At 43.5% G+C, this 16,206-nt stretch overlaps 1 protein-coding gene across 1 annotated transcript in view; it reads right to left on the minus strand.

Moving 5' to 3' along the window:
* Positions 1-691: 691 nt before the first annotated feature.
* ATP8B3 (ATPase phospholipid transporting 8B3) overlaps positions 692-16,206 on the minus strand; it is a 761,685-nt gene continuing 746,170 nt past the window's right edge. Inside the window, exons 26-27 of the mRNA XM_075852305.1 lie at positions 8,358-8,488; positions 692-904 (exon numbers count right to left, since the gene is read on the minus strand). Coding sequence (XP_075708420.1) covers positions 692-904; positions 8,358-8,488 — 344 coding nt within the window. The remainder of the gene's footprint in view (positions 905-8,357; positions 8,489-16,206) is intronic.

The following is a 16,206-nucleotide window of genomic DNA, read 5'->3' on the forward strand; positions in this document are numbered from 1 at the left end:
ATGTTGTTTAGACATGAATAGTTGGTGTTTATAGACAGCGTATATTCTCGAAAGGGAATGTTTCCAAGTTTTACTTTTTGTAATGCTTTGAAGACCCTCCCTACTGTCTATGTGCATCCCTATATTATGAGATGTAGTTCATAGGGACAACATGTCACCAGACCATGGCGACCAATCACTACCCACTGTGGTGACATTACTATGAACATCAAAGTAGGAATTAATACAGACAGCAGCTGGTGGTGGAGCTTCCCAGTGGCACAAGGAACAGTGGAAAAATGTTAAGTATATTCAAAACTTTATACGTTTTACCGTTTTAGGCCCATAGAAATCCTTTTCCTCCCTGGGAAACTCTTTTAAATGCCAAACATCGGTGCTCAACCTTCCTAACGCCATGCTCAAAAATCTTCCTCCATAATAATGCCCATTGTTTTGGAAAGGGATGTTCAACAAGCACATATAGATGTGGTGTTCAGAAGGTGTAAAAACACAAAGTAATTGATGTAAAGTTTTAACATAATGAAAAAATAGCAGTTCAATATAAAATATTATATCTACTCACGCTATTCTAAGCAAAACTGATGCACATGGAAGGTTCAATACTCTAAAAGCACAGTCAACCCTGCTCCCCAGAGAAGTGTATATAAAATGCACATAAACAACGAAAGGGTATTTTTGTATGAATTATAGTTTAATCACTCTTTGGTGACATCTCTATGTCCTCTGGAACACAATCATTCACTTTAGACCTGCGTAGGCTTGTTCCCTTCGTAATAAGATCAGCATAACCTTCCTTGTGTGAAAAAGCATAACTGGATCTGCGATTTAAACTTCCTCTTCTGAAAGGTGCTGTCATTGCAACTGTATTCACTTCAGGTCGATTTTTTACTCCAAAGGAATTTCTCTGTAAGTAGTAATAAAACACACGGTATTTAGCAGGTATGTTAGTCAGTTTCATAATCTAGCATACTGAGACAAAAACTGACAAAACTTGTGACTCAATGTATTGTACAAGTCTACAGTTAGGCCATGTTCACACGCTATAGTTCAGAGCGTAAAACGCTCATATTACGCTCCGAAATACACTTGAAACATGGAAACAGCTTTCTATTGATTTCAGTGGTAAATACACTGTGTAGTTTATAAGAGGTGTATTTTTACGCTGCTGAATTAAAAAACGAAATTATTTCCATAGGTCAGAACAAATATAGAACTTGTTTTGAATTTATGAACTGTCAGACAAGAAAATACATGTGCAGAGAATCTCTGCAGCAATTCCGTTTGAAAGTCGAAGGCTTTCCCCTGCGGAAAAAACGCACCATTTCCTGCGGTTTTTGCGGCAGAAAATGGTGCGTAAGTTGCTGCGTTTTTCTCAATGTTAGGAGATGGAGACGTGGAGATTGCAAATCATGTGATTCGAAGATTCCCCTGTGCAACACAGAATTTATTCTGAAAAAACTTCATAAAAAAACACAAATCACATTTACACATTGTTTTTTTTCATCAGACAAAAAAAAAATAAGCAAATGAGGTCTATGGGAGAAAAACGCCACTAACTGGCTTAAAAAAATGTAGCTTCCAGGAGAAAACAGCTCCTGAATTTCGGACGTTTTTACAAGTGCACGCGTTTTTCACGGCGTCTTTTACCAACGTAATTGTAGCTGGTTTTCATTGGAGTCAATGAAAATGGCTCCAATTACGTCCCAAGAAGTGTCCTGCACTTATTTGACGCGGCCGTAGTTTTACGCGCCGTCTTTTGACAGCGACGCGTAAAATGACTGCTCGTCTGCACAGAACATCGTAAGACCCATTGCAAGCAATGGGCAGATGTTTGCAGAAGTATTGGAGCTGTCTTTTCAGGCGTAATTTGAGGCATAAAACGCCTCCATTACGCATGAAAAGAGGTCATGTGCACATACCCTTAAATAATAAAATTCTGTCTTCCTGCAGTGACCACTAAAGGGAGCTTAGGACCTTAGTGCATACTGTTTTATATATGATTTCAATGTATAAACACGGCTGTGGAGTCGGAGTCATGGAGTCAGGGTCAGTTTTGAGTGGAGTCAGAGTCGACTTCAAAATAAAAGCATTAAAAATTATACATTATTAATTCTATATTATTAATATTGTATACAATTTATTAAACGCATAGCTTGTTGCATATTTACTTTCATAGGAATTTAAGAAAGTTTTGACATATTAATCATATAAATATGTGATGTTCTATCAATTTAAGGCTCCTATTTATCAAAAAGAATTGATAACTTGGATGTTCTAGCGGCGATAGAAAATCTGTTATCAGCTCCCCATTGTTCTCTCCTCCCCCTTAGACCAGGGCCCCTAGTTAAAATGTCCAAATCTGTGCTGCACATGATCAGTAGTGAAGTTCCAGGCAAAGAATTTCACTACTGGGTGCAGGGCAGTTTTAACATTTTGGTGGACCCAGTGCAAAAGTTTCATGAGTGCCCACTCCTCCTGAACAGACTGGAGCGCTGAGGGATTATATTTTCTTTGTTCCCAATGATCGGGCTTCACTCAGATCTGCGAGTACCAAGGCTGTGCTGTAGCATCCTGTACTTATCACACAGTTGCCCGCTCAGCTGTGCAACCCTCCTCCCATACCCCTACACCACTTCCTCCACGGCACCACTACGGCGCGTCAGTGCTGGGCTCAGAATGAGCTGATGCTGTGCTACACCTCCCTTCTAGCCTGGCCGCCTGGGAAACACTGTCTCCCGGACAATCTGGAACGCTACAAAATGTTCAGTGGTGCTGCAGCGAGCCACAAGCCTCTGAACAGAACTACAGAATGGAGAATGGCCAGACCAACACAGAAGGGGAAAAGGAAGGTAGAAAATCAATGAAGGTTGTAAACGCAAGGGCAAACTGGACACATACAAAGGGGAAGACACAAAACTATGCCGCTCCCCCAGTGTCTTAGGTAGTCCGCCATCAAACCCATTTAAACTTTTCAACTTTGCCCAGAGTACGCAAACACAGTTAAAAATGGTGCCCTATGGAAGGGGCGTAGCTAGGGGGGGAGCAGGCGGGGCATGTGCCCCGGGCGCAACTTAGAGGGGGGCGCCAGCGCCACCTCCTCCTGCACTATAATTGTACCTGTGTATATAGGACACAGGTACAATTAGAAGCAATGAATTCAGCGCTTTTGCATCAGTGAAGCTACTGGTACCTTTTGTACCAGTGAAGCTTCCGTCGCTGAAAGGCGCAGATTGACAGGGAAAGTCATCCTGCCCAGCCAATCAGCGCCTTTCATAGACGCTTCGTTCAACCCCCAGGAGACCTGCGCAGAAGAGAGCAAGTCTCCATTGCTGCCGGCCGGCGTGGGAACGGGATTAAGGTGAGTTTGAATTGTTTTTTTTAATTGTAATAAAAAAGTGTGTGGCTGTATCTACAGGGGGGACTTTATCTACGGAGGGGGGACTTTATCTGCGGGGGGGACTTTATCTACGGGGGGGTTTATCTACATGCGGGGGGCATTATCTACGGGAGGGGGGTGTCTATCTACAGGGGGGCTATATACTGGGTGGCCTATCTATGGAGCACCTTATACAGGGGTGGGCTATAGCTACAGGGGGGCTATATAAAGGGGTGGGCCTGTATATAGCCCCCCGCTATATCTATATAGCCCCCCTGTAGATAGAGCCCACCCCTGTATATAGTGCTCCATAGATCGCCCACCCCTGTATATAGCCCCCGCTATATCTACAGGGGGCTATATAGTATATAGCCCTTCTGTAGATATAGCCCACCCCTGTATATAGCCCCCCTGTAGATATAGCCTACCCCTGTATATAGTCCCCCTGTAGATATAGCCCACCCCTGTATATAGTATCCCACAAATAGCTCCCCCTATAGTGCTCCACAGAAAGCCCACCCCTTTATATAGCCCCCTTGTACATATAGTCCACCCCTGTATATAGTGCTCCACAGATAGCCCACCCCTATATATAGTATATACAGGGGTGGGCTATCTGTGGAGCACTATTTACAGGGGTGGACTATCTAGTGGAGCACTATATACAGGGGTGGACTATACAGTGAAGGAAATAAGTATTTGATTTGCTGATTTTGTAAGTTTGCCCACTGTCAAAGACATGAACAGTCTAGAATTTTTAGGCTAGGTTAATTTTACCAGTGAGAGATAGATTATATAAAAAAAAAAAAAAAGAAAATCACATAGTCAAAATTATATATATTTATTTGCATTGTGCACAGAGAAATAAGTATTTGATCCCTTTGGCAAACAAGACTTAATACTTGGTGGCAAAACCCTTGTTGGCAAGCACAGCAGTCAGACGTTTTTTGTAGTTGATGATGAGGTTTGCACACATGTTAGATGGAATTTTGGCCCACTCCTCTTTGCAGATCATCTGTAAATCATTAAGATTTCGAGGCTGTCGCTTGGCAACTCCGATCTTCAGCTCCCTACATAAGTTTTCGATAGGATTAAGGTCTGGAGACTGGCTAGGCCACTCCATGACCTTAATGTGCTTCTTTTTGAGCCACTCCTTTGTTGCCTTGGCTGTATGTTTCGGGTCATTGTCGTGCTGGAAGACCCAGCCACGAGCCATTTTTTATGTCCTGGTGGAGGGAAGGAGGTTGTCACTCAGGATTTGACGGTACATGGCTCCATCCATTCTCCCATTGATGCAGTGAAGTAGTCCTGTGCCCTTAGCAGAGAAACACTCCCAAAACATAATGTTTCCACCTCCATGCTTGACAGTGGGGACGGTGTTCTTTGGGTCATAGGCAGCATTTCTCTTCCTCCAAACACGGCGAGTTGAGTTAATGCCATAGAGCTCAATTTTAGTCTCATCTGACCACAGCACCTTCTCCCAATCACTCTCAGAATCATCCAGATGTTCATTTGCAAACTTCAGATGGGCCTGTACATGTGCCTTCTTGAGCAGGGGGACCTTGCGGGCACTGCAGGATTTTAATCCATTACGGCGTAATGTGTTACCAATGGTTTTCTTGGTGACTGTGGTCATTAACAAGTTCCCCCCGTGTAGTTTTCGGCTGAGTTCTCACCTTCCTCAGGATCAAGGATACCCCACGAGGTGAGATTTTGCATGGAGCCCCAGATCGATGTCGATTGACGGTCATTTTGTATGTCTTCCATTTTCTTACTATTGCACCAACAGTTGTCTCCTTCTCACCCAGCGTCTTACTTATGGTTTTGTAGCCCATTCCAGCCTTGTGCAGGTCTATGATCTTGTCCCTGACATCCTTAGAAAGCTCTTTGGTCTTGCCCATGTTGTAGAGGTTAGAGTCAGACTGATTAATTGAGTCTGTGGACAGGAGTCTTTCATACAGGTGACCATTTAAGACAGCTGTCTTTAATGCAGGCACAAAGTTGATTTGGAGCGTGTAACTGGTCTGGAGGAGGCTGAACTCTTAATGGTTGGTAGGGGATCAAATACTTATTTCTCTGTGCACAATGCAAATAAATATAATTTTGACTATGTTATTTTTTAATTTTTTTTTATATATATATAATCTATCTCTCACTGGTAAAATTTACCTAGCCTAAAAATTCTAGACTGTTCATGACTTTGACAGTGGGCAAACTTACAAAATCAGCAAGGGATCAAATACTTATTTCCTTCACTGTATGTACAGGGGGGCTATATACAGGGGTGGGCTATCTGTGAAACACTATATACAGGGGTGGACTATATGTGGAGCACTATATACAGGGGTGGGCTATATCTACAGGGGGGCTATATACAGGGGTGGGCTATCTATGGAGCACTATATACAGGGGTGGGCTATATCTACAGGGGGGCTATATACAGGGGTGGGCTATCTGTGGAGCACTATATACAGGGGTGGGCTATATCTACAGGGGGCTATATACAGGTATGGGCTATCTGTAGAGCACTATAGGGGGAGTTATTTGTGGGACACTATATACAGGGGTGGGCTATATGGGGGCACTATCTACACGGGGCTCTATGGGGGCACTATCTACAGGGGGCTCTATGGCAGACACTATCTACAGGGGGCACAGTGTGTGTGTGTGTGTGTGTGTGTGTGTGTGACACGGTGTATGGTGCTATTATAATTAGAGGTGCAGTGTATGGCGCTATTATATTTAGGGGCGTAGTGTGTGGTATAATGAGAACTTTATCTTTGTTTATAGGTGTAGATATGTTGGAAAAGTGAGAAGCTGAAGACATCTGAGCGGCAAACTGCAGAAATGGTCTGTGACCGGGAGAAGTCATCATAGAGGTCTTGACCGGATGGAGAAAAAGAACTAGAATCTGAGATGTCACCGATGAGTCACTTAATATAAATGTTTATTCTGCCTCTACTCAGTAATGTAGTCACTGTATGATCTGCAGCGAGATGATGGGTGGTATGATTATGATAGGATTTATTTTTTGTGAAACAGCAACTCCCAGCATATCCTTACCATTGTTCGGGCTATGCTGGGAGCTGTAGTTTTACGCCGTACAAACCTGTACAGCAGGGGTTGCACTAAATTGAGCTGTATTTGTGCTGGTGCTCTATCTATGTAATGAGCTTGGTTCTGGGGCAGTATTTATGTACTGAGCACTATTCTGGTGTTGTGTAGAGAACTATATTGCTTGTAAACATAAAAAGAAATGTGGAAAAGAAATGACACGTCGATTGGTAAGAAAACAAACACGGCGAGGGGGAAGGAGATGTCGGGAAAGAGGTTGTGGGGGGGGGGCGCCAAACTGAATCTTTGCCCCGGGTGCTGGAGAACCTAGCTACGCCTCTGCCCTATGGCTATATCGGCATTGACTGGGGCGCCTGCAATCATCTCTAAACTGCTAGAGAGAACAGGACGACAGTATTAAGACAAGTACTTAAAGAGGCTCTGTCACCAGATTTTGCAGCCCCTATCTGCTATTGCAGCAGATCGGCGCTGCAATGTAGATTAAAGTAACGTTTTTATTTTTAAAAAACGAGCATTTTTGGCCAAGTTATGACCATTTTCGTATTTATGCAAATGAGGCTTGCAAAAGTACAACTGGGCGTGTTGAAAAGTAAAAGTACAACTGGGCGTGTATTATGTGCGTACATCGGGGCGTGTTTACTACTTTTACTAGCTGGGCGTTGTGTATAGAAGTGTCATCCACTTCTCTTCACAACGCCCAGCTTCTGGCAGTGCAGCACTGTGACGTCACTCACAGGTCCTGCATCGTGTCGGCACCAGAGGCTACAGATGATTCTGCAGCAGCATCGGCGTTTGCAGGTAAGTCGATGTAGCTACTTACCTGCAAATGCTGATGCTGCTGCAGAATCAAGTGTAGCCTCTGGTGCCGACACGATGCAGGACCTGTGAGTGACGTCACAGTGCTGCACTGCCAGAAGCTGGGCGTTGTGAAGAGAAGTGGATGATACTTCTCTTCAGAGCGCCCAGCTAGTAAAAGTAGTAAACACGCCCCGATGTACGCACATAATACACGCCCAGTTGTACTTTTACTTTTCAACACGCCCAGTTGTACTTTTGCAAGCCTCATTTGCATAAATACGAAAATGGTCATAACTTGGCCAAAAATGCTCGTTTTTTAAAAATAAAAACGTTACTGTAATCTACATTGCAGCGCCTATCTGCTGCAATAGCAGATAGGGGCTGCAAAATCTGGTGACAGAGCCTCTTTAATATAGCAGATACACTTTTTAACTCCTTGATGCCATAGACATTTTTAATTTTCATTTTATTCCCTCTGCCTTTCAAAAGCCATACATTTTTTATTTTTTTTATCGACATAACCGTTAGGGGGCTTGTTTTTTGCAGGATGAGTTGTAGTTTTTAAAGCCACCATTCATAGTACCCTATAATATAATGGGAAACTGGTGTCCAGCGTCGTCAGTGATCCAGTGCACGAACCTCGCCCTGGCTCAGGCATCTTCCTCAGCAGCCAACAAAAGATATGATCCAGCACTTCATGAAGCAATCTTAGGACTTTATTGTAGAAACATTAAAAATATAAACAGTATGAAGTATGAATAGTCTGCAGTAATGCCTCGTACTCCCTCTAGTGGTGGCTTCAGGCGGGCAGAATGTTATATTTTAAATGCCTTAAATTTTGGGCTCTATTAGAATAAAAAAACTCAGACCGCATTAAAGATATATTAAAAAAAATAATAAGCACAAAAATGTAAACCTATTTATATTGAAATAAGAAGATGCTATTCAGGGGGGTGGACGTTTACTTTAAGTGAAGAGAGACCGGTAGAATAGAAATCTTCTACACATCATATAATCCTTTATTATATCTAAGGATTATTAATTTTCAGCTATACATCTTAATGTCTCGGCTTGTGTGATTCATGTAAATAATATTTATAATACTTACATGGTTGACTTGGTTATGGCCGAACATGCTGGTGACAAAACTGGCAAGAAGTGAAGGAAGAATGCTTATCCCTACTGCCAGCAAGATAGGAAGCCAAATGAATCCATGACATAATGTATTTCTAGTTGCATCTGAAAGAAATGTGCATTATTTCTACAAATCAATATAAAAAGCAGATCAGAACTATCCCCATTATATAACTTCAATCATAATTTTCTATGAGAAGTTTTAATCGGTGGGTGTCTAGGTGCGGAGACCCTGACTGATCGCTGGAATGAAGGGGCAAAAGCTCTCAGTGGCTCTAATCAGCATTTCTCGTTTTTCCTGGAAAAGTCAGGGTTAGGCTTCGTTTACATCTGCGTCAGGGCTCCATTCCGATAATTCGTCTGAGCTTTCCGTCGGAACGGAGTCCTGACTGACACAAACGGAAATGATAGGTTTCCATTTCCATCATCATTGATTTCAATGGTGACGGATTCAGTGCCAATGGTTTCCGTTTATCTCCGTTGTGCAAGGGTTCTGTCATTTTGGCAAAATCAATAGCGTAGCCGGGATAGACTTTCTATAATCCCATTTGCCTCTTTACTCGTATCATTGGTTTATATCTTTCTTATTGTGTACCCTAAAATGATATATTTGCTTTTGCAACATGTGCTTGCCATTAGGTCTAGGACTAGCTACATTACATTTATCAACATTACCGACTTTTTTTGATCTTTCTGTAATATTTCAAGATCAAGCTATGTTTATTTAAGTATGCTTAACCCCTTAAGGACGTGGACTATTTCAGGATGCAGCCCCATTTTTCAAATCCGACGTGTGTCACTTTATGTAATAATAACTTTGGAATGCTTTTACCTATCCAAGCGATTCTAAAAATAGTTTTCTCGTGACACATTGGACTTCATGTTACGGGTAAAATTTGGTCGATACATTCAGTATTTAATTGTTAAAAATACCAAAATTTTGTGAAAAATTTTAAAAATTCGCATTTTTCTAAATTTAAAAGTATCTGCTTGTAAGACAGATAGTTATACCACACAAAATAGTTGCTAATTAACATTTCCCATATATCTGCTTTTCGATTGGCATAGTATTTTGATCATCCTTTTATTTTTCTAGGACATTACAAGACTTAAAACTTTAGCAGAAATTTCTCACATTTTCAAGAAAATGTCAAAAGGCTATTTTTACAGGGACCATTTCAGTTGTGAAGTGGTTTTGAGGGGCCTATACAATACAAACACCCATAAATCACCCCATTTTAACCCATCAAAGTATTCAAAACAGCATTTAGAAAGTTTATTAACCCTTTAGGCGTTTCACAAGAACTAAAGCAAAATAGGGGGTGAAATTTACACATTTCATTTTTTTTGCATAAATTCATTTTTAGTCCTTTTTTTTAAGTAACACAGAAGGTTTTACCAGAGAAACACAACTGAATATTTATTGCCCAGATTCTGCAGTTTTTAGAAAAATCAGAAATGTGGCCCTACTGTGGTAATTTACTGAAGAACAGGCCTCAGAAGCAATGGGGCACCAAGAGGATTTTGGGGCCTTCTTGTTATTGGAATATATTTTGGGCACCATGTCCGGTTTGAAGAGGTCTTGTGGGGCCAAAACAGTGGAAACACCCCCAAAAATACACAATTTGGCAAACTACACCCCTCAGGGAATTTATCAAGGGGTATAGTGGGCATATTTACACCACAGTTTTTTTTGCTGAATATAGTGGAATGAGGCCGTAAAAATTTGCAAGGTATAAAGGAGAAAAAGCTGCCCATCATTTGTAAAGCAATTTCTCCTGAGTATGGCAACACTCCACATGTGGTCATAAACTGCTGTTTGGACACACGGGAGGGCTCAGAAAGGCAGGAGTGCTATTTGGCATGCAGATTTTGCTGGATTGGTTTTCGGGCGCCATTTTGCATTTGCAAAACCCTAAGGTACCAGAGTACAGTAGAAGCCCCCAAGATGTGACCCCATTCTGGAAACTACACCCCTCAAGGCATTTATCATTTGGGCTCTGCAGTGAAGAGCACCATGCGCATTTGAGGTCTATTTTAGTGATTTTCGCAGCATTGGCCTAAAATTGCAGGGTTTTGAGGTCAAATAGCAAGTAGTGACCCCCATTTTGGAAACTACACCCCTTAAGGCATTTTAAGGGGTGTAGTTAGCATTTTGCCCCCAAAGGTGTTTTTCCATTAGTAATTAATGCGCAGCGGCTGGTGCCAAGTGGAAATTGCAATTTTACCCTGATATGCCATTTTAGTGCACAATATGTTGTGCCCAGTTTGTGCCACCAAAGACACACACCTCGTAAACTGCTAAGCTGGTTCTCCCAGGTATGGTGATGCCATATATGTGGACGTAAACTGCTGTTTGGGCACACTGTAGGGCTCTTAAAGAGAGGGTCCGCCATTGACTTTTGGAGCACAGATTTTGCTTGGTAGTAGTTCTGTTTGGCGTTTTGCTGGTATTTCAGTTTATAACGTGGGGGGGCATATGTAAGCAGGGAAGAGTACATCAGGGCATAATAAGAGGGTATAATAATGGGGTAGATAAATAATATTTCACAGATATGTGCCCAGTGTCAAACTGATAAATGATACCCAATCTTATCCGCTTTTGGACGCTCTGCACATATTGTGTTGACATTTTCGAAGACATTTTCAAAACGTTTTTATTTTTCCGCCAACGGAGCCGTGTGAATGCTTATTTCTTGCGGGGCAATCGGTAGTTTTCATTGGTACAGTTTTGTAGTTCATGAGATTTTTTTGATCACTTTTTATTCAATTTTTTTGGCAAGCAAGATGACCAAAAACCAGCAATTCTGACAAAGTTTTCTATTCTTTTATTTTTACAGTGTTTACCATGGGCTATAAATGACAATTTTACTTTATTCTGCTGGTGCATAAGATTACGGTAATACCAAATTTATATAGTTTTTTTTAATGTTTTGCAGGGTTTACACAATAAAATCACATTTTTATTTTTATTTTTTTTGTCACCATATTCTGAGAGCCATAACTTTTTTATTTTTCAGTCAAAAAAGCTGTGTAAGGGTTTATTTTTTGCGGGACGGGTTGTAGTTTTTATTGGTACATGCGATGTTTTGAGTACTTTATATTCTATGTTTTGGAAGGGGTGGTGACCAAAAAACAGTGATTCTGGCATTGTTTTTTTTTTGCGGTGTTCACCCGGCGGGAAAAATAACACTATTTTTATAGTGTGGGTCATAACGACACGGTTATACCAAATATGTGTGCTTTTTTAACGTTTTCATTTGTTTCCTTATTTGTTGACTTATTATAGGAATAAAGGAGGTTATTGTTTTTATTAACTTGAAACTTTTATTTTTACACTATTATTCAACTTTTTACTAACTTTATTAAACTTTTTTTTTGTCCCACTAGGGGACTTGAAGGCCTACACCTTTGATCTTTACTCTAAGGGTATGTTCACACGGCTTATTTTCGGCCATTTCTCGAGCCGGAAACGGCCGAAAAATGGCTATAAAATCGGAAGCAGAACGCCTCCAAACATCAGCCCATTGACTGCAATGGGAAAAAAGGCGTTCTGTTCCGATGGGCCGTTTTTTTACGCGGCCGTTTTCCAAAACGGCTGCATAAAAAACGACCTTGAAAAAGAAGTGCATGTCACTTCTTGAGCCGTTTTTTTTGCGCCGTTTTTCATTGACTCTATAGAAAAACAGCTCCAAAAACGGCCATAAAAAATGCTGCGAAAAACGCAAGTTGCTAAAAAAAAGTCTGAAAATCAGGTGCTGTTTTCCCTTGAATACAGCTCCGTATTTTCAGACATTTTTGGTTAAGCGTGTGAACATAGCCTATCTCTGGGCGGGGCCTAATAGGCTATCGTATGTGGCAGACCAGGAGGCCATTGTTAGCCAACCATAGCAACGATCGGCATCCTCAGGATGACATTGTGTCGATACCGATCGCTAAAAACCACTAAGATGCCGTTACAGCAGAGTGTCAGCTGTAACATACACCCGCGGCTGATGTCGCAGGCTCAGCTACTAAGCCTGCGCCATCTTCCTTTTGTGGCCAGAAGGCTTTTAGGCCCCGCTTCTGGGCAGGACCTAGTCATCAAAACCCCACAATTGTATTGCGGGGTTCCGATCTGCATGTAAACACCATAGATTCAGCGCTCTCTTTTGAGCGCTGCATCTAAGGGGTTAATCGGCCAGATCGGAGGCTAGCTCCGGTCCTGGCCTTGAAGCAGTGATAGCGTCAGGGACGTTGCTTGGGTTTTTAAAGATCATGGGCACAAGCCCCAAGTCATATATTTACTCCCTCCCCTGAAAAATAAATACATTTTAACATATATATCAGAGATGGCATATCTATAAGACTAAGGCTCCTATAGCTACACCGCTGGATGGAATTGGATGCATTGTCTTAACATACAGTATCATACATGATAGGCTTAGATACAGGGCCCCAGCAGACAGTATCACACATGGTATAATTAGGGTTCATTCAGACGAGCGTGATTCTCGTCCGTGTGCTGTGCGTTGAAACAAAGCACAGCACAAGGACCCATTGATTTCATTGATTTCAATGGGGCTATTCACACATGCGTGAGTTTTCACACAGTGAGTGTCTGTTGCGTGAACCTCACTGCATGTCCTATATTCGTGTATTTCAGGCACCTAGACACCCATTAAAGTCAATGGGTTCTGTAATGGCGGGGTAGGGAGACAGACAGGTGAGCCCTAATCTACCCGCCACTCAATCCCTGCCTACTTGCAACAACCCGTCCTAAGCGACGGCGTACAACTGGGCGATGGTCCCTACGCTCACTAAGTGCACGACAGACAAACAGACAAGGGTACACAGAAGCTAAGGGTAATGGGGCTGGTGCCCATGGAAACCCCGCGAGCAACAAGAATAGTGAACGAGCCGAGTCAAACCAGGGGTGGACGAGGTACAAAACGCAGAGCAGGAGAATAGTGAACGAGCCGAGTCAAACCAGGAGTGGACGAGGTACTAAACGCAGAGCAGGAGAATAGTCAGTCAAGCCAGGGTCAATATGAAGCAGAAGACAAGTAGCACAAGCAGTAACAGCAGAGCCAGGCAACAGACTAAAAGAATCACAGGCAAAGGAGGAACAGGAAGAGAAGGTATAAATAGACAGAGGGCAGGAGCTAGCTCCGTCTGGCCAGGCTGTGATAGACTCTCCCACTCCTCAGCCTCCCAGGCTGATTGGTAGAAGAAGGTGTCACTCGAGTAGACTTATGGTATGTGCACACACACTAATTACGTCCGTAATTGACGAACGTATTTCGGCCGCAAGTACCGGACCGAACACAGTGCAGGGAGCCGGGCTCCTAGCATCATACTTATGTACGACGCTAGGAGTCCCTGCCTCGCTGCCGGACAACTGTCCCGTACTGAAAACATGATTACAGTACGGGACAGTTGTCCTGCAGCGAGGCAGGGACTCCTAGCGTTGTACATAAGTATGATGCTAGGAGCCCAGCTCCCTGCACTGTGTTCGGTCCGGTACTTGCGGCCGAAATACGTCCGTTAATTACGGACGTAATTAGTGTGTGTGCACATACCCTTAGGAGTAGGTGCAGAGTGACTAACCACGGGCGTCGACACAGAAGCTGTGTCTGGCAGATCCTTTACAGTACCCCCCCTTTTATGAGGGGCCACTGGACCCTTTCTAGGTGGACCTGGCTTATAGGGGAACCGAAGATGGAACCTCCTGAGCAATACTGCAGCGTGAACATCCCGGGCGGGTACCCAAGTCCTCTCCTCAGGCCCGTATCCTCTCCAATGGACCAGGTACTGGAGAGAGCCTTGGACCATCCTGCTGTCCACAATCTTGGCCACCTCGAATTCTACCCCTTCAGGGGTGAGAAAAGGGACCGGAGGTTTCCTCGAGGGAGCCAAGGACAGGGAGCAGCGTTTCAGGAGGGAGGCATGAAACACGTTGTGTATTCGAAAAGACGGGGGTAACTCCAGTCAGAAGGAGACAGGGTTAAGGACTTCAATGACCTTGTATGGCCCTATATACCTGGGAGCAAATTTTTTGGACGGGACTTTAAATTTCTTGAAGACAGCCACACCAGATCCCCGACCGCAAACAAGGGATTAGCAGAACGTCTTCTATCTGCCTGGGTCTTATGTATGCTCTGGGACACCTCTAGGTTCTTCTGAACCTGGTCCCATACTGTGCACAGTTCCCGATGAACGACATCTACCTCAGGATTGTTGGAACCACCAGGTGAAACGGAGGAGAACCGTGGATTGAACCCAAAATTACAGAAAAAGGGGGAGACCCTTGACGAGTTACTGACCCGGTTATTAAGGGAAAATTCAGCGAGGGAAATGAAGGAGACCCAATCATATTGACAGTCAGAGATAAAACACCTTAAATATTGTTCTAGAGACTGATTAGTCCTCTCAGTTTGGCCATTAGTTTCAGGATGGAAGGCCGAAGAGAAGGACAGATCAATCTCCAACTTTTTACAGAAGGCCCTCCAGAACAATGAAACAAATTGTACCCCTCTGTCAGAAACAATATTGACAGGAACCCCATGGAGACGCAGGATGTGTTTGATAAACAAGGTAGCTAATGTCTTAGCATTGGGTAGTTTCTTGAGGGGCACAAAGTGGCACATCTTACTGAAGAGGTCTACTACAACCCACACGACTGACTTGCATTGAGATGGAGGCAGATCGGTGATAAAATCCATGGAGATATGGGTCCAAGGTCTCTGGGGAAAGGGCAAAGAACATAGTAAGCCCGCTGGTCGGGACCTGGGAGTCTTGGACCTAGCACAAATTTCGCAAGCGGCGACGTAGGCCTTAACGTCTTTAGGCAACCCAGGCCACCAATAGTTTCTGGCAATGAGGCGCATGTTACCCAGGATGCCTGGGTGGCCAGATAGTGCAGAGTCATGATTTTCCCTGAGTACCCTTAGCCGGAATTGCAGGGGAACAAACAGCTTGTTCTCAGGAAGGTTCCCGTGAGCTGAACCTTGATCAGCCGCAATTTCGGAGACTAAGTCAGAATCAACAGAGGATATGATTACACCTGGGGGTAAAACACAAGCAAGATCTTCCTCTGAAGGAGGGCTGGCCATGAAGCTACGCGACAGTGCATCAGCTTTAATATTTTTATACCCAGCCCTATAGGTGACCACAAAATTGAATCTAGTAAAAAACAACGCCCATCGAGCTTGTCTCGGCTTTAGCCTCCGGACAGATTCTAGGAAAACCAGATTCTTGTGGTCGGTAAGGACAGTTACCTGGTGCCTAGCCCCCTCCAAGAAGTGGCGCCAGTCTTCAAATGCCCATTTGATGGCCAAGAGTTTGCGGTTGCCCACGTCATAGTTACTCTCAGTGGGCGAGAACGTCCTGGAGAAGTAGGCACAGGGACGGAGATGGGTGAGGGACCTGGTACCCTGGGACAAGACAGCACCCACTCCCACCTCGGAGGCGTCAACCTCCACGATGAATGGCTCCATTTGGTTAGGCTGAATCAGCACTGGGGCAGAGATAAAGCACTTCTTAAGGATCTCAAAAGCCTGGACCGCCTCCGGAGGCCAGTGGAGGAGATCAGCACCCTTGCGAGTAAGATCCGTAAGAGGCTTAGCGATGACCGAGAAATTAGCAATACATCTCCTGTAATAATTAGCAAACCCCAGGAAGCACTGTAACGCCTTCAGGGAGGCAGGTTGGACCCATTCAGCCACAGCCTGAACCTTGGCAGGGTCCATGCGGAATTCATTAGGAGTGAGAATTTGACCCAAAAATTGTATCTCTTGTACCCCAAACACACATTTTTCGGATTTAGCAAAGAGTTTGTTTTC

The sequence above is a fragment of the Rhinoderma darwinii genome, chromosome 1, assembly GCF_050947455.1.
Source record: "Rhinoderma darwinii isolate aRhiDar2 chromosome 1, aRhiDar2.hap1, whole genome shotgun sequence".
Classification (NCBI taxonomy): Eukaryota; Metazoa; Chordata; class Amphibia; order Anura; family Rhinodermatidae; genus Rhinoderma; species Rhinoderma darwinii.